Source organism: Musa acuminata, chromosome BXJ3-5, assembly GCF_036884655.1.
Source record: "Musa acuminata AAA Group cultivar baxijiao chromosome BXJ3-5, Cavendish_Baxijiao_AAA, whole genome shotgun sequence".
NCBI classification, from domain to species: domain Eukaryota; kingdom Viridiplantae; phylum Streptophyta; class Magnoliopsida; order Zingiberales; family Musaceae; genus Musa; species Musa acuminata.
This window is the reverse complement of record NC_088353.1, coordinates 39,834,995-39,861,824: the sequence shown is the minus strand read 5'-3', so window position 1 is coordinate 39,861,824 and position 26,830 is coordinate 39,834,995. Positions and strand designations below refer to the sequence as shown.

At 35.7% G+C, this 26,830-nt stretch overlaps 2 protein-coding genes and 3 long non-coding RNA genes across 14 annotated transcripts; 3 read left to right on the top strand and 2 right to left on the bottom strand.

The window, feature by feature from the left end:
• Positions 1–4,348: 4,348 nt before the first annotated feature.
• On the top strand, positions 4,349–7,760 carry LOC135584745 (uncharacterized). Of its 5 annotated transcripts, none has more exons than XM_065152207.1 (4): positions 4,349–4,495; positions 4,638–4,769; positions 6,397–6,602; positions 6,682–7,760. In XM_065152207.1, the coding sequence occupies exons 3-4, from the start codon at positions 6,522–6,524 to the stop codon at positions 7,207–7,209; spliced, it is 609 nt and encodes a 202-aa protein (XP_065008279.1). In that variant the 5' UTR covers positions 4,349–4,495; positions 4,638–4,769; positions 6,397–6,521; the 3' UTR covers positions 7,210–7,760. The 5 variants fall into 5 exon arrangements, with proteins under 5 accessions (XP_065008279.1, XP_065008280.1, XP_065008281.1 ...); XM_065152208.1 differs by lacking the exon at positions 4,349–4,495 and adding an exon at positions 4,895–4,919 and having other exon boundaries at positions 4,507–4,769; XM_065152209.1 differs by lacking the exon at positions 4,349–4,495 and adding an exon at positions 4,895–5,012 and having other exon boundaries at positions 4,507–4,769.
• Positions 6,400–10,343, bottom strand: LOC108952769 (uncharacterized). Its single transcript, XR_010496720.1, has 3 exons — positions 10,139–10,343; positions 8,826–9,138; positions 6,400–7,836 (listed from the first exon to the last, which is right to left on the bottom strand). It is a non-coding gene; the product is annotated as an uncharacterized LOC108952769 (long non-coding RNA).
• Positions 10,344–10,725: 382 nt separating this feature from the next.
• Positions 10,726–14,635, bottom strand: LOC135638794 (probable receptor-like serine/threonine-protein kinase At5g57670). Of its 3 annotated transcripts, none has more exons than XR_010496719.1 (8): positions 14,422–14,635; positions 14,083–14,337; positions 13,857–14,014; positions 13,708–13,787; positions 13,481–13,622; positions 13,260–13,409; positions 11,579–12,574; positions 10,726–11,005 (listed from the first exon to the last, which is right to left on the bottom strand). XR_010496719.1 is itself a non-coding variant. In XM_065152204.1 (8 exons), exons 1-7 carry the CDS (start codon positions 14,633–14,635, stop codon positions 12,410–12,412), a joined length of 1,164 nt encoding a protein of 387 aa, XP_065008276.1. In that variant the 3' UTR covers positions 11,957–12,284; positions 12,371–12,409. The 3 variants fall into 3 exon arrangements, 2 of the variants coding, with proteins under 2 accessions (XP_065008277.1, XP_065008276.1); XM_065152204.1 differs by lacking the exon at positions 10,726–11,005 and having other exon boundaries at positions 11,957–12,284; positions 12,371–12,574; XM_065152205.1 differs by having other exon boundaries at positions 10,726–12,574.
• On the top strand, positions 12,062–13,537 carry LOC135638796 (uncharacterized). Its single transcript, XR_010496721.1, has 3 exons — positions 12,062–12,185; positions 13,238–13,317; positions 13,398–13,537. It is a non-coding gene; the product is annotated as an uncharacterized LOC135638796 (long non-coding RNA).
• A 4,051-nt stretch (positions 14,636–18,686) lies between the features above and the next one.
• LOC135638954 (uncharacterized) lies at positions 18,687–26,593 on the top strand. 4 transcript variants are annotated; one of them, XR_010496809.1, is made up of 5 exons: positions 18,687–18,993; positions 19,141–19,258; positions 19,358–19,483; positions 23,396–23,434; positions 25,465–26,593. It is a non-coding gene; the product is annotated as an uncharacterized LOC135638954 (long non-coding RNA). The 4 variants fall into 4 exon arrangements; XR_010496811.1 differs by having other exon boundaries at positions 20,242–23,434; XR_010496810.1 differs by having other exon boundaries at positions 19,358–20,334; positions 20,416–23,434.
• The last annotated feature ends 237 nt before the right edge of the window (positions 26,594–26,830 follow it).

Genomic DNA, 26,830 nt, shown 5'->3' with positions numbered 1-26,830 from the left:
CAAGGTTAGGAGTTTCTTGTCCCACCTTAGGTGGATGTGCATCGATCAGTCTAACGCTAGGCATGCAGTAGTCTCCTAGTTCATCTTCCTCCTCTCGGGCATCTTCGTCCCCATTACCACGCTTATGACGTGGTGGCTCAATCTCTCTCACCCACCACACCTATGACATGGTGGTCCAGCTCCCTTATCTCCGTCTTCGGTCTCTCGTACCTTTACCTCTCCATCGCTTCTTCTTTCTCAATAAGATGAACTTTAATCTTTTTTTAAACTTAAATTATATATATCATTATATTAATTATTTATTATGAATCAGCATGCCACATAAGCAGACTCTAATGTCTGTTAACTTAAACATGACATGAGAAGTTTATATACTATGTTTTTAAAAATATAAGGATTATTTTAGATACAAATAAATTATAAGGGATTAAATGGTCAATGGTTAAAATCACATGAGTTTAAATGGACTTTAATCTATTTTTAAACTTAAATTATATGTCATTATATTAATAGTTTATTGTGAGTCAATATGTCATATAAATAGATTCTAATATCTATTAACTCAGAATTAACGAAAGAAACTTATGTGTTATGTTTTTCAAAATATAAAAATTATTTTAGATATTAGTAAATCATAAGAGCTTAAATGGTCGATGATTAAAATAAGAAGAGTTAAAATGGACCTTAACTTTTACTAAAACAACAATGTTCATTAGTTGTCGATACTCTCTAATTACTACTTCTAAATTGCAGTAGCTCTAAGGTTATAAATAGGGAACATAATGAATTTTAAATGTATATGAATAGGGCACTTAATTTGATTCGTGTACGAATACCTTTATGCCATTGCAACCTCGATCATCATGGTTTGAGTCATAAAATAATCTCTCCATTTATACGTATAAGAAAGCATACATTTGATCATCCTCATTCTACGTTGGCAAGAGTCTCAGACATTGCATTCGCCCTTTGTATACTGATGTAGCCTATCACTGCACGATTTTATACCATACTTCATCATTCATACAAGTCATAATACCATACAAGAATCTGTGTGTACTCGATTCATACGATGCATCAATTGCTCACATCACATCAGGTACTGATAAAGAAAGTATTATTTGAGGATGTCAAAGTCAATTCCCCCAAGATTTGCTGTGTTGTTGCTCATGACGGATGTGGAATTGACCCAACTCGACGAGCATTCTTATACCATCCATATTCCTATCAGGCCAAAAGAGGTTGCTACAATTCCCTTTCAACAACATGGAATGTGTTTTTGTTGACTCTTAAGTCAGCAACCACATGAGTAATGCCGTGATCAGCTGCCCAATAAATGTCCCACTTCAATGTGTCTCAATCTCTTATACAGACTGTCTAATCTTCTCTTCAATACTTCACCTAAATTGTACACCGAGATTGAGATTTCATCCATGTCGTCATCAAATATGTCATATGAGAGTGCGAAGACTTTTAAGCTCACAAAACTTGTGGCGAGAGAGAAGTGTTAGGGTTTCAAGTTTTTCTCTAAAGTTTTAATTATATTTAAATTAATTAGATGAGTTTTAATTAAATTAAAGTTTATTTTTATAAATATATCTTGAGTCTCAAAGTTTTAGTAAGAGGAAAAATAACACGCTTTAGATTAGATACTACTGAGGATGATCTCTAGGGTTTCTAGAGAGAATTGAGAGAAAATACTCCCCAGAAAAATCAAAGACTTTATAGTTAATCTCATATATTAAAATTTTTAATTTTTCTCGTAGAGATAGGTAGGAGTTGTCTAACAACTTTAAAGCATTGTTTCTGATATCTTCTTTGTTTGATGATCTCTGATGGATTTTTTGTATTTCTAATTTTTCCTCATCTTCCTTCCAAATAATAATCAATGCATAAAATTTAGAGCTTTGTGATGCTGAACAATCCTACTTTTTAAAATAATAAAAATATAAAAAATCTCTTCAGTGTATGATAATGCCAAAAAAATCATCCACTGTAATGATATACAATGGGGAGTTAACTTGAGTATAAATAAATTAAGGATCTTATAATTGATCACATATACTGAAATTTTTGATTTTTCTCATCTATCTCCCTAATAATAATCAATGCATAAAATTTAGAGCTTTCTGATGCTACACAATCCTATTTTTAAAATAATAAAAAATATAAACTCTCTCTCTCTCTCTCTCTCTCTCTCTCTCTCTCTCTATATATATATATATATATATATATATATATATATATATATATATATATATATATATATATATGTCATTTCTTTCGAGGTTAAATAATCAAAGTTTCAAAATTTTTAGATCATATTGACCTTTTGATTATTTGACAAGATCTATCTAACTTCTTCAAAATATCATGAGATTTTCAACTCTCAATATACTGATAAGTAAGTTTGATATATTATCATCAAACTAATATTTTATATATGTTATAAATCATATATTTTAAATCGATTTCTTAAAATTTCTTCTCACATTAAAAAATATGGATTCTCGAGCCACATTATACATGTTTTAAATTGAAATTGTGTCTCATGATTAGTATACCCTTCTAATGAGTTGGCATGTTTGAAGTTCAAAATAATATATGTAATTAGAGTTGGTCTTTTGCATATTTTACCCTTATTTAATTTGAGATTCACATGTTGAATTTTTTTTTTTGAATTTTATGTTGACCAACCAATAACTGTTTAGTTAATTTAAGTTCCACATATTTAAACATTTAAATTATGTTACATAATCATTTTTATACTCTGGATGCACTGCATGCCACAGAGTGGAATCCTACACCCTATTAGTATAAGCTTCTAATGAGCTGGTAATAATTAAAGTTCAATATAATATCAGAGAGAGAGAGAGAGAGAGAATGAATCTTAAATTATTGGACTGCTGCATAATTTTCCTTATTTAATTTGAGTTCATATATTGGATATTTTTCATTTTTATTTTATGTTGACCAACCAATAAATGTTCTGGTTTATTTAAATTCCACATTCCAATTTATATTACATAGTTTTTGTTGGCTATGGAAGGACTGCATGCCATAGGGTGAAGTCACACATTGGAGAGAGATTGAGTGTAGATTCTTACTATCACAGCAGCCTTTCCAGTTCCATAGTAGGAATCCTAATAAACCTCACAACTCTCTTACAGAGAAAACCTAGTTTCCAATCTCCATCTTGAACAGAAAACTCCAAAACAAGACTCTGATTCCTATCTATCTACTTCCTTTGCAGCCCATATCATGTTACCAAAACATGTAATAAATTAGCTAAGATTTTGGAGAACAAGAATGGAAGACCAATCAGAGCAGCAGAAGAGCAGGACATATGGCCATGGCAGAGTGAGTGGAGCTTCTGCAACATTGGAGCAGGCAGAGATGGGGGGATTCATTAAGCTAAGAAGCCATCCCCCCTGACTCATGTTATCCAGTTGTTGTTGCTGTTGCCACCTTCACTGGATGAGAACTTAGTCAAAGATTTTGGATTTCTTGTAGGGTGTAAGAGGATAGATTTGCTTGAGTTGGCCTGTGGAGGAAACTGATGGGCACCAATTTCCTCATGATGATGCTGTTGTTGTTGTTGTCTAGCTTTGTTTTATTTTAATCTTTTCTCTTGGGGAAGCTCAATTGCTTTTTTTATTTTTGGGATCCATCTGACTCTCCTTTCAATGCTTGGAGTCTAACAGGTGGGGTAAGGACAAAAGATGTTTCTTACTTAATGTTGACTTTGTTTACATAGGAGAGAGAGATGGAAGGAGGTGTTATGACAGTTGTTCTGTGACAGGAATCTACCTTCTTTTTGGAGAGAGCAGGAAAACTAAGGTTCAAACTTGAGCACTCTTTCCAAGATAAGATTTCCTGTACTGGAGATGAGTCAAAGAATGCTTCTCTGTGGGAAGAGAAATGAAATATATGGTTTAGAGGAGTTGCTTTGAAATGTACTACATCCATATATGGTTTAGAAATGAAATCATGTCTGCATCCATGTAAGCTTCAGTACTATATGTGATCAGGTGTTATCTACCTAAGCCACTTTCACCCTTACTCGAATCAAGAATGACCATGATGTTGTGAGAAAAATGACAGAAAGATGAAACATTGGGTCATGTTTGTGTTAGATTATCTGATATGTCTATTATTGACCCACTTGTCTGTTTGTGCTACATCATCATCACACATCTTTGCAGCTCTTGTGTGCTTATCCTCAGATTATCCAACACTTTTTCAAGTACTTACAGCTTCATTCATTGGCTAACTGATGAAAGCAAAACTTTTCTCACCCAGGAAGTGAATCTCCACAGAAAATGTAAAATGAACTCAAAGGTTTGGGGCCAAGGACTAGGAATGATGGGAGGATGAACATTTTTAGGCTTCTAAAAGGACAAAAGCCATGGACAAAGGTTGGTTTTATTGAGAGAGAGAGAGAGAGAGAGAAGCTAAAGACTAGGGGGAGTATCAGCCTAACAGAGCAATATAGGTATCTTTCATGTCTTGTAAGGAGTGAGACTTGTTTCTATATCTTGTTCTGATCTGCAAACTGTGTTGGTCCTCCTGTGGCTACAACATAGTACCATATCTGATCTCACTAAATACTTCTTCACCTTGCCTCCCATCCACAGCCTCTCAAGCTTTCTCCATGTGTTGACAACCTTCTTGTTTCTCTGAGCTACCGAAGGGGAAGATGATTCTGGTGTTTTTACTTTGTTCATGAGAGCAACAGATGGAAAAACCAGTGGAGTCAAAGCCTTCAGGTGATGAATAATGTTTTCTACACATGATTTTTGATACTTAACTCTGTTTCTGCTCATCAGAGATTTGTTCCTCACTGGCTTCTCTATAAATGCTTTCTATGCATATGGGTATCTGCAAGGTTCAGATTTCTATGCTGATGCTGTTGCAGGGTGTGTCTTCCATTCTTCTTCTACTGTTCTGTTGCCGTTCACCTATTTCTCTTTAAGATTCATATAAAAACCCAAGATGATGAAGATTAAACAGTATGTAGTCTCCAAAATCTCTGATGTTTCTTTCTCTTCTCTTTTTTCAATCCTTCAGCTCATTCAGGAATTCAGATCTCTCTCTTGTTCCCTATTGTTTGTGTCAGATCTGTAGAAACTTAAGCTGTTCTGTTCTGAAAAAAGAATTTAATGTCTGATTTGTTTCAATCTTCGTTACTTTTTTCCGGTGTCCTTCATGGTGGTAACACACATATGTTCATGGTTGTTTACTACTGCTCCACTGTGAGGCATGGTACTGAGATCTGCAGCAGAGATTTATGTGTGTGGATCCCATCATGACAATACAATGATCATATTAAGTAGCAAGCTGTTGTCTGCATTACTGCAGTGGGGGCCTCTACCTGCTATGGAGCATGCAGTATAGTTCAAAATTGACATAGCTATGAGTGCATGTTGCAAAAATTTCTCCTGGTGTCCATATAAATCCCATAATTCCATCTTCTGAAACAAGTGCAGAGGCTTCAACAATTTGGACATGCACATCATCCAATTGTCTTCAGTTTAATTGTTTACATTAATCTATGATGCACAGAAAAATGAAGCACGGTTCCTTTCACTTGTTTAGTTAGGTAATCACTTAAAACCCATGCAGATCATCCAGCTATGTATGTATGCCATTAAAGTAATTAGAAGAGTGTGATTCTGTAGTACAATATCCATTTCACAGTATGTAAAATTTACCCTCTTTTGCTCTTGTTTTCTTTAGGACAGAGCTCTACATAAATTATGACTTAGAACTTTGACAATGCCAAGAATATGATTTAGATGGTAATTGCCAGTGCAAAGTTCTTGCTTTTGTTACTATGACTGTTTCAGTTTGCTATTTTTCTTCATATTCAGGTGAGCATGGGGCATTTATGGTTCAATCAGTTCATGGACTCATGTGCAGCTTGTATCATTGTTCTAGGAATCTTGTATAGATGTGACCAAATGCAGTTGAAATTTCAATTCCACTCAAATCTTGTATTAGTATTTTGAGAAATGCTTACAGAAGAGTGATCCTTTTTGTAAAATGAACAAAAACAAATTCTTAATTCATCTAGAAAATTTCTCTCTTGCTATCTTGTGAAGCAGAATTCTGCATAACAACATGGTTTCTAGGAAGGTAATATAATAAGATTATATGCCATAAATCTCATGCTTGCTTGTGTGTTTGTAGACAGCTCTCTCTTTTTCTTCTTTTTTTTTTTTCTTAGAATGTATGCCATGGAATACACAGCTTTCTCTAAATGTAAGATTTCTTTTCTTTTCTTCTTTTTAAATCATATTTGGTAAAGTCTTACTTGGACTCTTTCTGCCATGCATGAAATCTTTTGCCTATCATATTCAAGATTTGATAGATGGCATAGTGTTTCTGTTTCAGAAATGGGATCAAAACTGCATGGCATCTGTGTTCAAGAACTGCTGTAATGTAGTGGCCACAGAATCTACATCAATATATTGCTGAAGGCAGGCCTCTGGTGTTGTCTGAAGCAGCTTTGCTCATTCATGGAGGAATTTCTTGAGCATTACAATAGGGACTATGTAAGGAATACCATGATGAAGCATCAAGAGATCTTCAGACATCAGGTAAGCTATTGTCCAAGCTGCAGCTTCATCTGATCAAATGACTACAAGTGATCAGATTCCTCACAGTAATTTGTTTCAGATAAATGAACTTCATCGGCTATATCGAGTTCAGAAGATGATTATGGCTGAGCTTGGAAGCAGCAAGTTTGAGCTCCAATCCCACAGCAATGCAACTTCAAGAAAGCTGAATTCTGTTACAAGCACAGCAGATTGGATCAGTTTATCTACCTCAGAGACTTGCCATGCTTCTTGTGTTAGTGATGCACATCAGTTCACAGATCACATTAATTCTGATTGCAGATACATGCTTCCATCTGGTAACTGGTCAGGTCGGAGTGCAAAGGAACTGATGATCTGCTATGAAGATCCTCGTAGAGTGAGCAAAGGTCTCGATCTTGAACAGCCTGCTGAAGAATTTACTTTCACAGAAGCATGGACCATCCAAGATCAAGCTCTCATGTTTAAGAAACAGCTGAAGGATAACAGCAGCAAGCTTAAATGCCCACATAACTCATGGCTTGATGATGAGAGTGAGATTCAGTTGACATTAGGCATTGCCTGTGGAACAGATAAGAGGCCATCAGATTTTTCTGCATCCAAATTCTGATTCAGGGTGGCTGCTCAAAGCCAGAGATTTCATGCAACATCAGGAATCTGCAGATTTCTTTTGTAGAGAATTACCTGAGTGAAAAACTTTGGTACCATCTTTGCAAAAACTCGAGCTCAAAACTTCTTGAAACTAAGTTGGGGAATCAATGACTAGGCCAATGGAAGAGTCTGATTATGAGGCCGAGATCTGATCCACAGAGAAACTTGCAGAATTTTCAATGGCTCTCTGATCTTTTTTCTGATTGGCATCTGGTCTTGTTCCAGCCTTTCATGCATCTGGTCTTTGTGATTGGCATTCCAAGAGTTCAGCTGGGTTCAACACTTGCTCTGGTGCAGGCTGCTGATCGAGATGTCAGTTAATTGGAGGAATGAGAGAATTTGACATTGAACCTCACATTATTTATTGATCAGGCTTCAAAAGCAACCTCTTCTCTTCCTTGGTCTTGAGGTTGAATTTTTCTTGGCCAGGACTTGCTGGTCTCAACAAAAATATTAGTACAAATTATTTATATTGTAAAAGAAAATGGATATGAATAACTTCTCATACCACATATTATTCCATCAGGCATGCATACAGGGAGCTAACATTTCAGTTTGACCTGATCCCCCGAGAGAAAACAACTATCTGCATGACAAAATTATAACCTCAATTTTAGTTGCAAACTATAATGACATTGACCTTCGGCAAATAAATAACACAAAAAGTTAGAATTCATCAGAAAAAAGATTTTAGCAATGACCAAACCTTTTTTCTTGCTTAAGTGCTAATTTTAGCAACAAAAGCTTTTTTGTTGCTAAAAGCTCCTCTTTTAGCATAAAAAAGTGTTATTTTGCTCAGATTTCTCTGTGGCTGTCATAATATTTTGCTGTTTTTTCCATATTTACTTGTAGATACCAAATTGGTCCTGCTGCATATCAAGAACACCTCATTGAAAAGCCTATGTCGGCACTATGTGTGCTGAATTCTAGGTTATATTTATGATACTCTTGGTTCTCTGATCATCATTTTAGCTATGTGATGCCTTCAGCTGGACTGGATACAAGCATTTTGGATACACAAGAAACTTTCATAAAGATTTTCTATGTTCTATTTTCTTTATTTTCCAAAATAGATTTACAAACCACCAGATCTTGAAAATGATATTAAACAATACATATGAACCAGAATGCAAGGGCATAGCATGTTTGTGCATATGCCAACAGCAGCAGCAAAAACGAATATTAGCTAAAACTGAGAAATTGCTATAACAAGGGTTGGTATTCAAGTTAATATGCATCAGTACAAAAATGAAGTACATAAAATGAAAGAATTAGGGAACAGACTAACAATTCTATTAAGAAAATGGTACAAGAAGACTGCAGGTATTTAACAGAAGGATACTATAGACCCTGGGCAGCAGAAATGTATCAATTCCAACAAGTGAAACTTAAAACTTTCCTTATACAATCAGGAAACATAATAAATGGTGTCAAAAATAGAAGGAAGGACAGCAGCACATTTTTGTGGACATAAGCTAAAGTTTTTTTAGCCAAATTAAGATGGATGTGCAAATAATTGATGCATAAAAATTAATAATCTAATTGTACAATTCTGCATCATGACACAGTACATACAGTGATGAAGCTCCCAATAGCCTGTCATTTTGGCCCTCGTCCCCTTCATCTTCTTACCTTAGCTTTCCTCCTGTGGTACATAGCACTAGGAAGAGGCTCAATCAGCTTCTGCTTGAATTGTGGTTTGTTCCTAAAACAACTTTATCTCTCTCATAGGCTGTTAATGAGACCTTTGAAGACTCAGCTCCAGCTAATCTTCTTGGTGAAAGAACCTTTTCAAACTTAGGGCTGTCTTGAACATTATCCCTTGACTTCAAGTGCACTCTCCTACTATTGTCCTGGCTTTTTCTAGAAAAATTTTCCTATTGAAAACCTGCAAAAAAAAAAGAGACTTAGCTGCATTATAGCATAATAATATAATATCCAAAATCTTGACAGATGAATCTGCATGTTGACTAAAGAAACTTCCAACAAAACATAAGAATTTGTATACTAGTAGAAAGATGTCTCAGCTAATATCCATGCTTTCTCTTGAAAACACATATTACTATTGAAAGCGAATATCCATTCATTTCTCATATAGTTTCGTTTTCAATTACAATGTGTAGAAGAGGAAGATGGTACAGTTTCATAACAATTCATGCTTTCCTGCTAGATATCACATCTTCAATTTTATATAATATACTTTTTATTTTTGATCCAACTGAAAATTAATATAAACACAACAACTTCCTATAAAGGCATCCTCCTATTTACAAATCCATCCCAACATAATAGTGAGAATATATAAAGCAGCATCTAGTAAAATTACATGCTCAGCGATTCCTTCCCAGATCATTGTATACAGTCAAAAAATTCTTCCATCAACACACGTATCATGAAGGAGCTAATGATAGTTTTTATAAAAGATTCAACAAGAAGCAGGCATCAACCAAAATATGGTGAAAAACACAAATGTTAAAAGAGATGACACTTTGTTTGCAAAGGGTGTAATACAAAAGTCATTGTGTTCAATGGAATGTTTTCAATTCCACAAGACGTTGGTGTATGATTGAAATCCCAGGCTACAAGTGTATTTTCATAGTGCTATCTAGGGCTTAATAGGTTTTGAGTCTAGTGGCGTTCTTATTATGAAAGAGACTTCACTGGTTAAGAATGACTAAAATGTGCTTTATTGGTAAAATAGATGGTAAAAATAGATTTTGTTAAAATGTGCTTTATTGGTTAAATCATGGCAAAGAAGTTTGTGACAATGTTGTTCAATTTCATAATGGACCACACAGTAGGCGAGGCTTAAAAACACACTCAGTTCCCGGAGAAATAAGATCCATGAAATAAATTTTGAAAGACCAATTAAGTTCAACAAATCTGACCATCAAAAGATGACATGCTTCTACAGCCGTGTCCACTCTGTTCAAAATGCTTATATGAAGTATTCTCATTCACTAGCTTGATTAGTCACACTCAAAGAAAACCTGCATGCATTTCTTAGAAAACTGAAAAGATCAACTTTGAGATACAAATGTTGCACTTCAAACCTATGATTGTAGAATCTTTATGTCAAAAGAAGATTCCAAAGATGCTGCAGAGTCTCTAATTAATAAAACAAAAGGAAATGGAAAAAAAATTCAACTACCTCAAGAAAGTCTCCTGCATTAGCAACTTCTCAATAGTGAGTTTGGATTCACTTAGTTGAACTATGGCTTTCAATTCCTCGATGCAGTCACCCAGTAACTCTGGTTTCTTTCCTTCCTGATCATATAGGAAGAGAATTCCTTTTCAACATCTTGCAGCTTAATTTAACCAGAGATTCCTGGATTAAAAAGAAATCATCCAAAAACTCTAGCTTCATATGTATCTCAGTTGATATCATAAAAAATAGCATTAGAAGCCTATTACAATATAACACCACTAATAATTTAAAAGCAAACCCATCCATAATATAGTTGAGTGATGAAAATGACAAATCAAAGATTTTGCTAGTTTCATTTCTTACAGAAATCCACACACATAAATCAAGAGAAAATAATGACTTATACAATGTCATGGACACAAAATGTGACAAAGCAAATAAAGCACATAAAAACAAACATAATAACAAATCAACACCAAAACCATGGATCCAAAACAAAAGACAATAAAAGCTACAAAAATCAACTTTGGATGGGATATACATAATCATGAATTTACTTTATTCATTTTATGAAGCGCTTTAGGTGCATCAAAGGCCTCCTCATCACCTGCAAAATTAGACCGAAACATCAACAAATCATCGTTCTGGAGCAGTTGAGACTTCTATAAAAACAAAAGTCTTTCTTTACACCTCAGTATCCCACATTGAGTTAGAGGATAACAGTTGATTCAGATCTTCCATGGCCTCAAAATTTCATAATATAGACACTTGTTTATGTAAGCTATCGGTGAGAGACAGTCACTGAAAAAGTTAAGAATGCCATTCCAATCTTAGTACTGTGTATGTCACAACCAGGCTCGATAATATACGTGACCCATTAACTTAATAGGCTTGAAACAATGATCCAAAATGCTAAAACCTAGGTTAATGATTATCAACCCATTCTATCCCTCCTACATCGATGTAGGACTAAGCCGAGGTGTCATTAATAGGTATATTTATACTTGGTTAATATCGGGAGAAAGAGTTGGTTACCCTACATTCTTCTCTCTTTCCAGATACCCTAATCGAACTTCACGCTATATGAGCTCCAAAGTATCGAGGAACTCAATTGGCACTCTTCCGTAGAAAACTATCCTTACTTTTAAAGCAGCCAACATCAGAACGAAAAGAAACAAACCAGAGCAAGAACCGAGGTCTCCGTCCGAGGAGTAATCAGAGGATGAGGCGGAAGAAAAGGACGCGCTTCCTAGGGCTTCCGATCCGAACGGGAGGAGGAAGAGTAGGACGGAGAGACGGCGGGGAGCGGCACCGGATGCGCAGGATATTACCGCCCGGTCCGCCCACACCGGCCGATCTAAGTAGCGACGCCATGGAGGACGGCGAGGCCGGGACAGAGGGAGCCGAGATCCACTAGTAGAGAGACAGTTAGACTGCAGGTGACTTGCAAGTGCGCACGGCAACGGGTAACCCGTTACCACGAATACCCTCGACGTACCTGACCCCCTGTTTTACCCGAAGAGCTCATTCCAAAATGTGTGGGACCCACATAATAATATACAATAAATAGTAAGGTAGAGAATGATTATTGGCGAAGTTGTCGTAGAACATAAATCGACAAGGAGGGCCCACTTGTGCCCGTGAATGGACGGCCTCGCAGGCCCGCGGCTCTTTTGCCCGTGAAGTCTTCGGTGGTGCCGCCGAAGCAGTTCGAGGAAGGCGGATGCGAAGGCTTCGGGGTTCTCGCCGGGTACTTCAGGGACGATCGCCGACGGTACCTTTTTCAGGTTCTCCTGACCTTCGATGATTTCGATTCAAGCTTGGATGGCTTTGATTGCTTCTCCCAACTGCTGTGCATGTGCTTGCTTCTCTACCGTGTGCCACATCTTGAGATCAAGGGAAATAGTTTGGTTGAGACGGCATTGACCTACCATATCAACATATACCAGCATGCTATCTATTGGTTGTATACATTATACTATACTTCTCATCCCAAGACAATCAAGATCATCTACACAAACTGTGGCTGAGAGTTGCCAGTTGATGATGTTGAGGGAGTACTGCATCTGTTGTCATCGTCGTCAAGGTCATCGAACCCCCAAAACTCTTCTTCTTCCTCCTCCAGCATCTTCCATTGTTCTTGCGTGATCTCGCCGCCCTCTAGTAATTCCACAACCTGTAGACATCAAAATAATTTTAGGAATAATGAACATTACTACTAGTATTTGGCCACATCGATCGATGTATGCATTGTGTTAGCTTGTTCTAGTTCAGTAGTAGCAGTGTCCATAAGAACTATTCTATCATAACACGAGTCATGACGAAGGACTGAGAGATCCTTCTCTCTCTAACATGACAACCTAAATGCTGAACTCTGTGTCAGAAAAGATCAAGTTCATTCTAGTTCTTACAAGTTCATTCAAGTCATTTTTCCTTCCAATTCGGCACTAAACCCTGGTATAAATATGTAGATATGCCAATCTACAGAATAGTGAAGGTTCATTTCTTTCTCCTAGCCTGTTCTATTCATAACTTGGTAATTATGTATGCTTCATGGAAGACCCAAATAAAATACTAAGAATTCTGCAAATGAAAACAATGTATTACTAACTGATCTCACTGCTGACACAAGTGTTTTCTGCAAGTTTGACTTCAACAATGCAGAATTTTAGGCCATAGAAGACAACAGAAAGGTTTGCGGCATCCAAAAGCAGCATAATTTATAGTTTCCTTAATGTTTGCTCAGCATTATAATTCCTGTCAATGCTTAAACTCTTATCGTACTTGTTCATTATCATCTCTACTTCACAAGACACTGACTGCAGAAGGCAATTGGCAGCTGAATTCTAACAGCAAATTACCTCAGTCATGGAAGGGCGCAATGTTGCTGTTGGTCTGGTACAGAGAGAAGCCGCAAACGTGAGTCTTTTGAGCTGCCCCATGTCATACTCCTCCCCTAATCTTGGATCGACCAGCTTATCTATGATCCCATTATTTAGGTACGATCGAGCCTGGAAAGATGTCAGTGGAAGGATTACTATTGAGTTGCAACATCAGGAAAGGAATCGTGAGGAATGTCTACGTTTATCCAGCAAAGCAAGTTCCTGTGACAACCATCCACAGGCTTCCTCCCTGTTACGATCTCCAGCAGGAAGACACCAAACGCGAAGACGTCGGTCTTCTCGTCCACGATCCCGTGCATGAAGTACTCCGGCGCCAAGCACCTGTCGACGTCACAAGCTCCGTTACCTGCTGCTGCTGGCGGTGTCTTCGGTTCTGAGAGTGATGATGATGGTGTAATGCTCATACCCAAAGGTTCCTTCGATCGGTGCGACGGCGCGGTGAGTCCACTCGGATGGAAGCCACCTCGCAAGGCCGAAATCGGAGATCTGAGATAAAGTCATGGAGATAAGTGGATACCATTTTCACAGGAACTCACAGTGGAGGAGCTACTTCACCTGTGCTTCGAAGCTTTCTGTGAGGAGTATGTTGGAGGCCTTGATGTCCCTGTGGATGATCCTTCTCCGGCACTGCTTGTGCAGGTAGTGAAGCCCCCGGGCGGTGCCCACCGCGATGTTGAAGCGCAGCTTCCAAGCTATCGGCGGGGAATTCGTATCTGCAACACAGAAAAGATCGAGTTTTGAGTGGGCTTCGCTGCAATTGATTGGGTGTCGATGGTTCTACCGTGGAGATTGGAGGAGACGGAGCCGCGAGAGTAGAATTCGAAGACCAAATGGAGGCCGCCGTCGACGCAGCAGCCGAGGAGAGCGGAGACGTTGGGATGCCGAACGTGGCCGACAGCTCCGAGCTCCGTCAAGAAGTCCTTCTCCCTCTGCTCGTCCGAGGAAGCTCTGGTCAGCCTCTTCACCGCGATCGCTCCGCCGCCCTCCGTCACTCCCCTGTACACCTCCGCGTAGCCGCCCCTGCCCACTAAATTGTCTGCACCGATCCAGAATCCACCAAGACCAGATTTTGAGGACCAAATCCCAAAGAAACTGAGCTCGAATCCCAGAAAAAACAGACCTTTGTGGAAGCCATCAGTTGCTTCGACGATTTCTTCGTAAGAGAAGCATCTCCAGCTCGGTCTCAGATGTGAAATCTCCATCTCGTTGATCTGTTTAACAGAGAAGGCTTTATCCTCGGTGTTATCATCTTCTCCGCTGCTGTTCCTCCTCTTTCCGATAGCAAGAAAGAGGAAGCGCTTGAGGTTTCTACTTTTTGCGTACAACTGTCTCATTCTTTCTCCTCGGTTACCCTGTCAGGCCAAAGAAGAGAGAGCCTCACACACCACCTATTGGCTTGTAAGCATAGGTGGAATACAGAGAAGGAAAATGAGGAGAGGAGAAGACCAAAATGATCCAAATCAAATGGGCAATGAAGGTAGGATGGTTGGAAGGAGATACAGAGGCTTTAATGAGGAGATGCGTCGCTTTTCTAAGGTATACAAAACAGAATTTTCCTTTTTTTTTTCTTTTTAACAATGATTTTTGTTTTATTGTTTTACAGGGATTTAAAGATCATGCTATCAATGACTTGAAATCTTTATCTACTAGGCTAATTGACATGTTATACCACTCTAACACCAAGGTATGTTCTAGGTATGAAATTTATCGGATGAGGTTTAGATTTGTTAAAAATTGATAATTAGGTCTATTATATAATCACAAGATCAATGTTTTAGATGAAAATATATATAATGAGAGTTCAAACCTTCCACTTAAGACAAGTGAATTAGATAATCATCACTAGGATAATGTTTTACATTAAAAAAAATTAAATAATGTTTCAAGGTTTGAAAATACAAAAGTGAATTTTGCATGTCTAATTTTTTTTAATTTATTATTTCTTTCACACATATTTCAAATAATATTTCTTGCACCTTTAGTCTCTTTCATGGACCCAACTCAGCCTCTCACTTCACAACATCTTTACCACCTGACAAACCAAATCACTCAGAAACAGAGGAGGCATCTTATTATGATGCTTTGTATTTGGTATTTGAAGAGACATTACTCTAAACAAATGATGGATTACTATGGGTATGAATTAAGTAACTTCATCTACCAGTCTTTCTTTCTTTAAGAGAAGTGTTAATAGTAGTCTTTGATGGTTAATCTTGTATGCAATTTGATTGTCTGCAAGTTTCTCTTAGCTCATACAAGTAGCAACTGAGCCATATGTAGAGCAGAGCCCTACTAGCAGTAGGATACTTAGCATATCATATCATCCTAACAAGGAGACAACTTAGCTCTTGTCTTGGCCCATGAAGGAGAACTCATCCTGTTTAATTAGCACAATAAACAATGCCAGCATAAAAATCTCATTAGATTTAACAATTTTACATTGTGTACATGTTGAACAATTTTACGGAAATATAGGATGGGCTTCAACAAAACATATAGAAGGGATGACGGAGGAGAAGATATAAGACACTGATAACTAAGATTTTTTATTCATATTAATCACTTACAATCTCTTAATATCTCAAACCTAATGTCTATCAACCTCTCTTATTTATACATTAATATCTTTATTTATCTTTTTCTCTCTTGAATAATCAATTCATTACATTACCCCCTGTTTATATAGGAGTGAAGCCAAGAGTTTAATTGCAATTAAAACTAAGACTTTTAATCATATATCATATTTTTATCTAATCGTAAAGTTTAATTTAATATTTCAAGAGTATAAGTACTCACTGAATCACACACTCTTTTATTTGGTCAAATATATTTTATTTATTTGATCATATATATATGAGATCTACGTGTTCCTAAAAACAAATGTGAGAAACACTGCTGCCCTGTGAACAGAACAGCTACAAAGAAAGGACAGTTTGATCAATGGAGTTTTTTGTTCAAGAAATGATCCATTTTAGTTGTCTTCAAGACTTGGATTGCTTGAATCATTTTATGATACTATGAGTAATACTGATTGGGGGGGCCATGTTGAGATAAAACTTTGTTGTCTCTACACAAATTAGCTTCATTCTTTACACCTAAAACACCTCCATCATTATGAATCACTATGTTGACAAACAGATGATACTTTTAAGACCTTTTCAAGAGAATACAAAAATGTCACAGTTGCTGATTGTGAGTCAGAGAAGTGGTAGAAATGTCAGTGTCATGTCTACAACTATCATGAGATATGATTGGAGGAAACAAGACAATTCTATGAAGTGTGGCATTGATCAATACTCAGAAATATTTAGAAAAGGATAGTTGAAGAATGTTTAAACTAATTGTCTTTGATTTGATTGCAGCTACATGTGTCGTTTTTTGTGCAGATACAAAGTCTTGGTCTTGGGAGTTATGATGTCTTCAATCAATCTATATTAAATTTTTGATTCAATGAATCCTCTTCTAACCAATTGTATTCTGCTAACTCAATAAATGGATCAATTTTATGTGCTACTCATTCAATCATTTATATATATTATATGCATGTATGTATGTATGTATATATGTATGTATATTTATATATACATATACATGTATGTATGTATATACATACATGTATACATGTATATGTATATATAAATGTATATGTATATGTATATATATATGTATATATATAGGTATATACATATATACACACACACATTTATATATATATATATATATATATATATATATATATACACACACACACACCAGAAAACTCAAGTTAACCACTTCTAATCGTAGTTAATTTTAACAAATTTTATTTAATACAAATTTTATTTTAATAATTTACATGAATAAAAAGAAAAATCACTAACTTTTGAGGGTCATATATGTGATTTTATCATTCTGGATTAGTCAGAACCCAAAAATCAACACAAGAAATAAAATAAACTTAGTGTTAATATTTAACACTATGGATGATAATATTTAAGTTTCTGTTTTCATTTTCTATTAGTTGTTCTTTATAAAAAAAAGAGTCTTAATTTGTAAACAGGCTCAAGTTTTGTAGTCCATCTTTGGCCATTATAATTTGTGCTTTATATCATAATACCATCTTTCTTTTGACAAAAATAAATTCAAAATAAATAATGTTATGATTTTGAATGGGTTATAAAGATTTGAGTGTATTTTGATGAAGGCGGTTTAACTGAATGTACAGTTGTAGAATACTTTTAAGTATTGATAAATAATAGATAAAAATATATTTTAAATATGTATTAATGTAAATATTGTTTGAAGAAAAAAAACATATTTCAAAAATCCATTAAATTTATGTGACAAATTTATCCATTTAATATTAATATTATATATATATATAATTTAAATAATTAAAATAAACAAATAAATGTGTATAATCTTCCAAAAGATTTTGTATGGTCCATATGTATGATAGATAAAATTATATTATATAAATAAATATAAAATAATTTTACAATGTAAAATAAATGAGTAGAGATGGTGAATCAAAATGATGAGATAAGAAATGAGGATTAGAAATTTTATTATATAGTGGTAATCCTATAGTTTTAAAGAATATCATATCTCATAGGGTATTTTAAGATATTTAAAAAATTCATTAACATCTCATAAATGTGGAAATATTAATACTTTTCTATGATATTATTAATGTTTGAGTATTTATAATACAGTATCTACATTAAATATAATAATAATAAATTATCCAGTGAATTATGCATTGGCCCTTAACGTAGAAATATGCTTCCAAACGTACAGATTAATCATTGTTCCATATGACTATATATATATAAGTTATCTTTCTTGTGAAAAGATAAAGGTAAGAGAGATTGAAGGTAAATGTGAGAGAGACTTAGAGCACTACGTCATTAGCATAGCTAGCGAGGGCACAAAAGAGGACGAAGTGAGAGGTGACAAGGATGAAGATGCCTAGGAGGAAGAAGAGAGATCAAATCACTGCGTGTTTAGCGTCGAACTAGTTGATATACAACCACTTAAGGTAAGACTAGAAGCTCCTAAACTCGACATATGAGAGGTTGTGTAAGATACCTTGCTAGGCAATAGTGACTTAGTGTTATTGCTGGTGATCGCTTACACGTATGTCTCGTATCGCAATTGATGGAAGTCTCAATTTTTTTAAAACTTAAATTATATATATTATTATATTAATTATTTATTATGAGTCAATTTTAATATTTGTTAATTTAAAATATTATATATTATATTTTTAAAAATATAAAGATTATTTTAGATATGATTAAATCATAAAATATATGGGTTGATGATCAAAATCATTAATATATATATATATATATATATATATAGATATATATATATATATATATATATACGGGTTTCGCCGAATCCGTTCGTGGAAGGAGAGCCTTCGCCACTTCTCTCCTCTTCCGTGCTGCTCGAACCCGTTCTCCCAATCTAGGGTTCCAGAGATCGCGAGGAAGAACCGAAGAAGAGTAGTAGTTCGGTAAAGAGGAAGGAATGAACCGGAAGCTTAGAATCCGAAGGAAGCCTACGAAGCGGCGAAGGAGAAGGGGTTTCGCCCAGGTCGTGGTGGATTATCCCGCGTCCGATTGCTACATTTACGCTGCTGTCCTCGACCCGCTGCCCCCTGATTCGTTGCCTTCGTCTGCTTCCCCCTCTCCTTCCTCCAGAGGTTTGATCTTTCTCTTCTTCCCTTCTGGCATTCGTTGTCAAAACGTGATTTCGATGCTTTCAGAGAAGGCTGCATAGTTTTGAATGATCGAAAAGGTTGTATTTTGATGGGTTTGGATTATATTTCTCTCTTTTTCTTTGGGATTAGATCGTAGCTATTGTCATAACAAACAGAATGGGCTGCCCTGCGAGATTCGGTATGAAATCGACGGAATGAGAAAAGTGAGGTATTAATCTTCTTTTCGGAGTTATCAGAGGAATTCAAGGTTGGTCAGATATAAATTATCCATGAATAATAAATACCCTTTATCACACTATTCTTTCTGTAAGTTCTGACTTTTTTATTATTGGGTTTATTTAATAAGATGCAGTGTGCTGAGATGGTAAGATTGCTTCTTTACGGTGTACAGACAAAGGGATATCTGTAGTGCATTTGCAGTGGCTAATTTCAAAATGACACTGCAGGCGCCTGCTACTGATGATGAGCACTGGTGAGTATATATTTCTTACTAATGGTTACTTGGTGAGATTCTGTTGTATCATCTGGTCTTGTTTGTGTTTGTGCCCTTCTTGTTGCTGTATCTGCAAACCAAATACTAAACTTTATTTGTAAACTTTATCATTGTGCTGTATGTGGACAATACTCTTTTTATGCCTATACTAGCATGTGAATCAGTGGTGGTTATTTAGGATTGGTGTTCTTGTTTCATTTACATCTATGATTATTTAGATTGATGAATTTGTTGAATGCTGTTTTGCTAACTTGACTATAATTCTGATATATTTACTTGATCGATAATTGCTTTATATATGGATTGGCAAGGGTAATATTCATTGTGTGTAAAAGAAAATGTTTGTTAATTTAAGATTTTATCTTTCTGATATGGACTATTAGGCTAGTAGCTGATAATAAATAAGTCTTTTTAAATAACAGGTGACAAGCACCAATTCTGGTTAACAATAATTTATTGGTGTAGATGTTATGAAAATTTACAGAAATTGAAATTCTTGGGTCAATTCTATTGGATAAAGTTACTAGATAGAAGGTTTTATCGGTGATAGATTTAAGCATGGATCAAGATTTTTTTGTTACAAGGAAGTCAGATTGGGTGATTTAAGCCAGATTTGGATCCTCACTTTTCCTTATCTAATTGCACACCGAATAGGTAAGAATTTCATCCTAGTTGCAATTTTAGCTGATGAAATTATGGGGCACCACTCTGACTTTGACTGAGATGGATTTGTATAGAAGTAGAGAGGGTGAGGCGAGTTTGGCTATGGAGAGCACTGTTTATCTCAAAATCACAAGTGAGCAATTACAACAATGCTGACAGTAAGAATGGTAGTAATACTCTTTGAAATTCCATTTAAAAATGTGCTTAATTGATTTCTCATGCTATTTCACTATGATTTTGTTCACAAGGTTTCAATTCTGCATTAAGAGAGGGTGATGGTGGCAGCCTTTCAATTTTCTATATATCTGGGAAGACTATGAAAATTATTACAGCTCTTTCATTATGTTTGAATCATTCCTAATATTTGGAGCATTGTAAGTGGTAACCAAGCAATCATTTTCTCGTTGTACTGTAATGTACTCGGATCCTGTCGAGTCTTCTTTTCTCCAATTTTTAGTAGTCTCTGATCTGATGCTTTACTGAATATGAGTATGTAGGAAAATTTCATCAATTTTCCAGTGTGTGCCTTTCTCATGTGCAAAGCCCATTAGTCCTTCTGCCGACTTGGACATGTGAACTCACTACAATGTTGGACTGTTTAAGCTTTTGGAACAAGTGGACAACCAACCATTATTCTGTCCGTAATAAAAGCCACAAGTTATGTCTTCACTCTGAAGAGCACATACACTTGATGCAGTAAGAACTTTTTTAATCCTAATAACATCATCATAGTAAGACATGCTTGGCTGAGTTTGAGTCTTGCATGGTTTTTAAATGGAACAAAAATGCAAGGAACTTAACAAAAATGGAGATAAAATGGAAATTAACCATTATAGAAACTTAAGAAGGTTTTGAAGTTGGTCCTCCGAAATAGCATTATCATGGCTTTGATGGACTTTTTTAACATATGCTTTATATTTGGAATAGGTGATTTTTATGTGTGGTTCTCAATTGTGACCACTGCAATATCTAGTTGGTTTTGAAAGTTCAAATTCCATTTTTTAGTATCAGTAATATAAACTTCCACAGATGTTAGTTTTCACTATCATTCTCTATTACACTTCATCAAGAACACTTGATAAAATACTCCACATGATTGCATATATTTTAACCAATGACAAGAATGTTTATGCTGAGTAAAAAAAGATTAAAATGAGAAAACTAAGGAGAAAAAAAGAAATGGAAGGAAGATTTCCTCTTTTTGCTTCTATGTTTGTCAACTATGAGGTATGAACATCGATATGAGACACAAACATGGTATGATTTTTATACATTTCACACCAAATGATAGAAGTTGGATGTAGCCTAAAAGGGATCCAGTGATTAATAAATATATTTTCCCCATATGTTATTTATTTTTTTATGCTTTATATAATATATATGATCTATGATTATCATATACAAAAATTATGATAAATATGGCAACAATTTATGTGGCTAGCAAATGTTAAAAAATTCTAAAACATATGCAAAAAAATAAGGAGCAAATCAAATCCAAATTACATATATTGACAATATCCAACATGTCTAAAGCCTTATAAAAGATGATATAAGCATCCTACATATACATGATACATTTATATAAATAAGTGTTGATGGTATGAGAATTTTAGCAGGATTTGAAATAGTTAACATATATATGATCTATGATTATCATATACAAAAATTATGATAAATATGGCAACAATTTATGTGGCTAGCAAATGTTAACAAATTCTAAAACATATACAAAAAAATAAGGAGCAAATCAAATCCAAATTACATATATTGACAATATCCAACATGTCTAAAGCCTTATAAAAGATGATATAAGCATCCTACATATACATGATACATTTATATAAATAAGTGTTGATGGTATGAGAATTTTAGCAGGATTTGAAATAGTTGACATGTGTCAAAAAAAGTATTAATTGAGTGGCAAGTGCAACCTGGACATGACATCGACACAAGTAATATGAAGTTCCTGTGGTTCTTTAGTATTTAAAAATAGAATATTGGAAAGAAGAAAATAAGAGACTCTGATCTGATCTATCACATTCCTGTCCTCTCAACATCTACCTGCTAATATGTCCTGACAGTAAAGATAGCAAACTTCTTGTGATCTCCTCTTTTGGACCTTGTCATGCACATCATATTGAGTTACTTAGTATAATTGCATGTCTTACATCCACCGATGATGTTTATTTGACAGTGAGTGTGGAGGAGAAGAGAACTGATTTTTGCGTTTCTCCTTTCTTTTTCTTACAAGATACAATTAAGCTCTTTTGTTCTTTTGATTGCTATTTATCCTTCTAATAGTTCCTCATCATACACTATATCATTTTGTCAAGTAATCTAATGATAGAACTTGACTGCAACAACTTTGTAAGTTTTAGGAACTAATTGTTACAAATTGGAAAGTTGGAATTTGACATGAATTTTTTATGACTTTTGAGTTACTTTTTGTTGATGAGGACTTCATGTGATGAGCTCATAGATGGGGAAAGTTACATGTGCTTTTACTTCCGTAGGAGATGTCTTTATTTCTGGTTGTGGGAAGATTGGTTTAGTATTACCTGTCTATTTAATAGTCAAGTACTTCTAGTTTCATTTGTTGGTTCAATGGACACTCCACATGCAAGCACATGGTGTATTAGGCCCACCACCACAATCTACCAATTTATACCAGATAAACTTTGATATCTGTGGTGTTAGTATCCAGTTTCATGATCTGTGATTGTTCATGTGACTGTGATTGCATGAAATAAGCTGTGCTGTGGGCTATGATAAACAAACCTAGAAAGGTTTTCTTTTGGAACATAGGAAAACTAGTGGAAAGTGAAAATTAAGTCAAGCTGTTTCTTTCTGCTTGAGGGCGTTCATCCTCTTTTCTCCTTACATGTAATGGTGGCAAAGTTAGATTGGCAAGATCCGAGAAACATGGGTGACAAGATGTCGAACTGTTCCTTCTATCACTATCATGTGGTTTTGAGAGAAAGGAATATAGTGTAGATGGTACTTGAAATGACCCAATTAATCTTTGTAGCAGGGACAAGAGGATCCTTAACCTATGCCTTACCATTGTCATTGCCATATTCTCCTTCTCATGTTTTCGTCTTTAACCATCAGAGTAATAAGCATTTCTTGTGCTGTGGATGCACCCTTGTCTAGCTATACGTTACAGTATCAGATTTTATTTGAATACTGCTGTCCTTCCCCACGTATTGTATTCTTATATTATTGCAGATAAGTCTAATAAGGAACATTGCCTCACTGAAGATTTCTGTAAGTACTTTTCATTTATCTTTTTCTCCATTTATGAATTTATTTGTAGAGATAATAGATATAGGTGAATTGTTTAATTCTTATTCTCTTGGTGCTAAACAATGTCTTTTGTTAGTTGGTTATTTGATAATATGATTTTGTGTATGTAGTTTCTCTGTGCATTTCTATTTGATTTATTATTATATGGCTGCACAGATGTAAAATTTATATGTATTTTTAAATTTTACAGTGATAGATGAAGCATTAAAATTTATTTATTTCCTATCTGACATATATGTGACTAGGTTCATCCAAGTTATGTTGAAATAGCTCATAGCCGACACATTTAGTTACATAACACTACTATGGTCTTTAGGATCATTGAATGACAGACCTTTTTTGAACATGCGTCATGTCTGGAGGATGTGGAAGCGCACTGCCCCCAGACCTATCCTGGTGTCCCTGGATGTGCACCCTTAGTTCATGACTTTACTCGTGACTCAGTAAGTGTGACATGGAGCAGCGGATCTACTGTGATATAGAACAGCGATCGTTTTCTTCTCTCCAATTCATTCCCATGGATTTACGGTATGATCACGAGGAAAAAGACAAGTAGCAAATTGGTTGGAGATGGTTGACTCTGAATTAGATTTAGACGATAGGATTACTGATCACACGTAATGCAGTCCATTATATCATTCTTCCACTTACCCGATTAACTAGTTGGCGAGTATTATGATTGTTTATATCTAAATCTTGGAGTTCTGTCTTCACCAGTCGATAATATATGTCGTTTAGTTTAGCCTCATCATATTCATCAATCCATGAAGGTATGGAGCACACTTCATGATTGGTGGAGTGAGTAGACTGGAGATGGACTAATGTATGAAGGGTCATGAGAGTGTCAATACATTGTCCATGGTAATTTACACCAATGGGTTTGATCATTTGGAGGCATTACCACAACACATGGATGGGCTCCATTTGTCAAATCAATGGCATGCAGCCAAGAACATGATCTATGATGATCCCAAGTTTAGTTTCTTCTTAAATTTCCATTGTTGATATTGTGCTGTCAATCCCTTTAAAAGAAAGATGGGACTTGAAGCATATTTTACAGTCAGTTTTATCTTTAGACTTTGTTCAGCAACTAGAGAAGAAAAAGATGAAATGACTTTGTTAGTTCATATTATTGCCATTTTCATGATTCTGTTGTAATGTGTGGATCCTAAATAAGGTAAAAAAGGAAATTAAATTGTTAATCAATATTGAATCAGCAACTTATTTTATCTCACCAAAATATCTTGATGATATCTGGATAGTGATTCCTCGTTTTCTTGGGATTTACACAAGATGAGTTTGATCTATTGCTGCATCAATTCCTAACATTCTAATGCCTGACTGCTTAGGTTATAGCACCTAAGTTTTCTGCATGGCCACACTACAACATGATGTGACTATCAGTCCATCAGGGTTTATTCCTTAAGACTGTCTTAGCTGCAGGACGCAAGGCAGGTGAATAGTGTTCTGTCAGTAGCTCCAAATTACATGCATTCTTGGAAGAGACATCACAATAGATTCATATAATAGAATCCAAACTATTTCCAGATATATGACAATTCTCTTAGTGGAAAATACTCAATATTCTTACCAATGTAGCTGAATGGAATCCATCATGGGAGAAATTTATATTCATGTTTATTCTGATGTATGTTTTTTATACATAAAAGGAACTGAGGAGACTACAGAAGACATCTAACCATAATTAATATTCATTAAATTTTTTCATGATTTATCTGGTTCCTAATTCAAAATTGGAGTGTCACTTTGCATCCATAATGAACATTAGTAGTAAGTACAATAAAGTGAGAAACTGGTGCTCTGTTTGAAATCCTTCATGTAAATAAAAATCCCATGATGTACTGTTGTCGACATTGTTATTGAATGAGATTACACTATTTATTGATAGTTAGGATGGATGCGTATCATCAATTCAAACTTTTGTGATGAAACACCATATAGCTTAATTTCATCTTAAAACCTTCAAGCAGATGGCAGATGAAGAGAAACATGGCCACCGAAGCAAAGGATTCAATGATCATTTTCCTACAATAACAGGTTGAATCATTTCACAATGATAACCCAAGAGGACATGATGGATTTGCTGAAACTCACAGGAAGAAACACAACATAATGGGTAGGACATACAGAAGAGTACAAAAACTCACTTTCCAGCTAACATGGGGGTGGTTGTTTTGCAGATGAAAGAGAACACATTGTCACACACCATGGTGGCTCAGAATCTTCTTGAGAACAGTGGCCTTCAGCTTCAGAAATGAAATATAGTCAGCAGTCCTCTGAAGCAATGCCTGCAACCCAACACTCCTGCAACCAGGCACAACCTTCTTTAGCTTCCTAAGCTTCCTGAGCTCCAGATGCTGCAGGGGCTTCCTCTCTCTCAGGGACACCATTCCTCTACTTCCCCTTCTTGCACGAGGTGAAGCCCTTCTCATCGCTGAGGACCTGGTCATGCAGAGGACAGTGATGAGAGGAAGGGAAGGCAGGGAGGAGGGTATAAATAGAGGCTGCAACTGGCCATGCAAGTGACAGTGGTGAGGGATGAGGAAAGGCAGGAGGTAAAACAGACATGAGGCCAGGTTATCTCACTCTGGCTGCATGTGGATAGAATTATTGGCTTCTCTCTCATGCAAAGCCAATCAAGTCAAGCAATAGTACCACAGGAAGACACTCCTCACCTCCTGAGTTGACATATATGAGTTTTCAGTGTGCCAAGGAAGGACAAGGCACAGTCTTCTTGTTACTGATAAACGAGGGTCCAAGCAGGTGATACAGGAAGACATTGATGCAGAGTCATTGTTTGTTGGACCCCAAGAACAAGCTTGAGTTTGTTATCTTTCTATGTCATTTCCATGTCTTAGGTTGCTCACCTTGTTTGGACCTAATTTAGCGCGATTACCCGACAATAATTTAGGGTTGAGCATGTCAAACTTGGATTTAGTCTAGCATAGCTTTTCTTCATCAGATTATGAGATATCCCTCTCATGGCATATGATGCTAGAGCTACAATCATTGATCAAAGATTTGACCACATGATCATGGATGCTAATGTGTCGTGTATGTACATTTATTTCATTAAAGGCAAAGATGTCAGTTAACTTAGTCAGTAAATGATTAATAAAATCTATTACATGTTTGAGATCATCATTATGAAGAAGAGGAAGTTTTTAGATGAATTTGCAGGGTGGATGGATGTTTGTCACACTTTTCTGAGTAAGATTAAAATAGACTCATACAAGTACAATATAAGGCAAGAGTTCAAAAATCCTCACCTTTTCCCATTTTGTTATCAAACTCCCAGATTTCTATTTATGCACCAAATAAATCAAGATTTTTTTT

What these genes read in the sequence shown, in the direction of transcription:
- LOC135638794 (XM_065152205.1), bottom strand. Translation starts at nt 14,635, where the DNA reads ATGAGACAGTTGTACGCAAAAAGTAGAAACCTCAAGCGCTTCCTCTTT. An exon ending in AACTGATGGCTTCCACAAAG is followed by an intron (nt 14,338 to 14,421) that starts GTCTGTTTTTTC and finishes GGATCGGTGCAG; the next exon opens with ACAATTTAGTGGGCAGGGGC. An exon ending in CGTCTCCTCCAATCTCCACG is followed by an intron (nt 14,015 to 14,082) that starts GTAGAACCATCG and finishes TCTGTGTTGCAG; the next exon opens with ATACGAATTCCCCGCCGATA.
- LOC135584745 (XM_065152207.1), top strand. Translation starts at nt 6,522, where the DNA reads ATGGAGGAATTTCTTGAGCATTACAATAGGGACTATGTAAGGAATACC. An exon ending in AAGAGATCTTCAGACATCAG is followed by an intron (nt 6,603 to 6,681) that starts GTAAGCTATTGT and finishes AATTTGTTTCAG; the next exon opens with ATAAATGAACTTCATCGGCT.